The 538-nt window shown below is 26.4% G+C and overlaps 1 protein-coding gene across 1 annotated transcript in view; it reads left to right on the forward strand.

Moving 5' to 3' along the window:
* Positions 1–169: 169 nt before the first annotated feature.
* EMH_0033440 (uncharacterized protein) overlaps positions 170–538 on the forward strand; it is a gene marked incomplete at both ends in the record, with an annotated part of 2,008 nt that continues 1,639 nt past the window's right edge. Inside the window, 2 exons of the mRNA XM_013494751.1 lie at positions 170–209; positions 341–384. Coding sequence (XP_013350205.1) covers positions 170–209; positions 341–384 — 84 coding nt within the window. The remainder of the gene's footprint in view (positions 210–340; positions 385–538) is intronic.

Genomic DNA, 538 nt, shown 5'->3' on the forward strand with positions numbered 1-538 from the left:
GTCTCAGCAAGGGCATTGCAGGGGGTTTAATAGTAGAATGTTTTTGGTTATCTTCTTCTCCTGTTTTTACTTTTTATCCGTCAATAAAAACAAAATTAAATAAAAAAGAACAACAGAGATGGAGCCAACTAAACCAGGGTCACCCCTTTTATGATTTTGATAGGGGAGAATGGAGAGAAGGGGGATGGGTTGCAGAAAGAATAAGAACTGTAAGTTTTTTTTGTTTATTTATTTATTTATTTGTTTATTTTATTTATTTATATGTTTGTTTATTTATTTTGTTTTATTTTATTTGCTGTTTTTATTTTTTTCTATTTTGAGGTTTTTATCTTTTTTAGAGCAGAATGGAGAGAAGGGGGATGGGTTGCAGAAAGAATAAGAACTGTAAGTTTTTTATTTATTTATTTATTTATTTATTTTATTTATTTATATGTTTGTTTATTTATTTTGTTTTATTTTATTTGCTGTTTTTATTTTTTTCTAGTTTGGGGTTTTTATGTTTTTTATTTATTTATTTAGAGCAGAATGGAGAGAAGGG

Source organism: Eimeria mitis, genomic scaffold (assembly GCF_000499745.2).
Source record: "Eimeria mitis Houghton genomic scaffold, Emh_scaff1271, whole genome shotgun sequence".
In the NCBI taxonomy this organism is placed as follows: Eukaryota; Apicomplexa; class Conoidasida; order Eucoccidiorida; family Eimeriidae; genus Eimeria; species Eimeria mitis.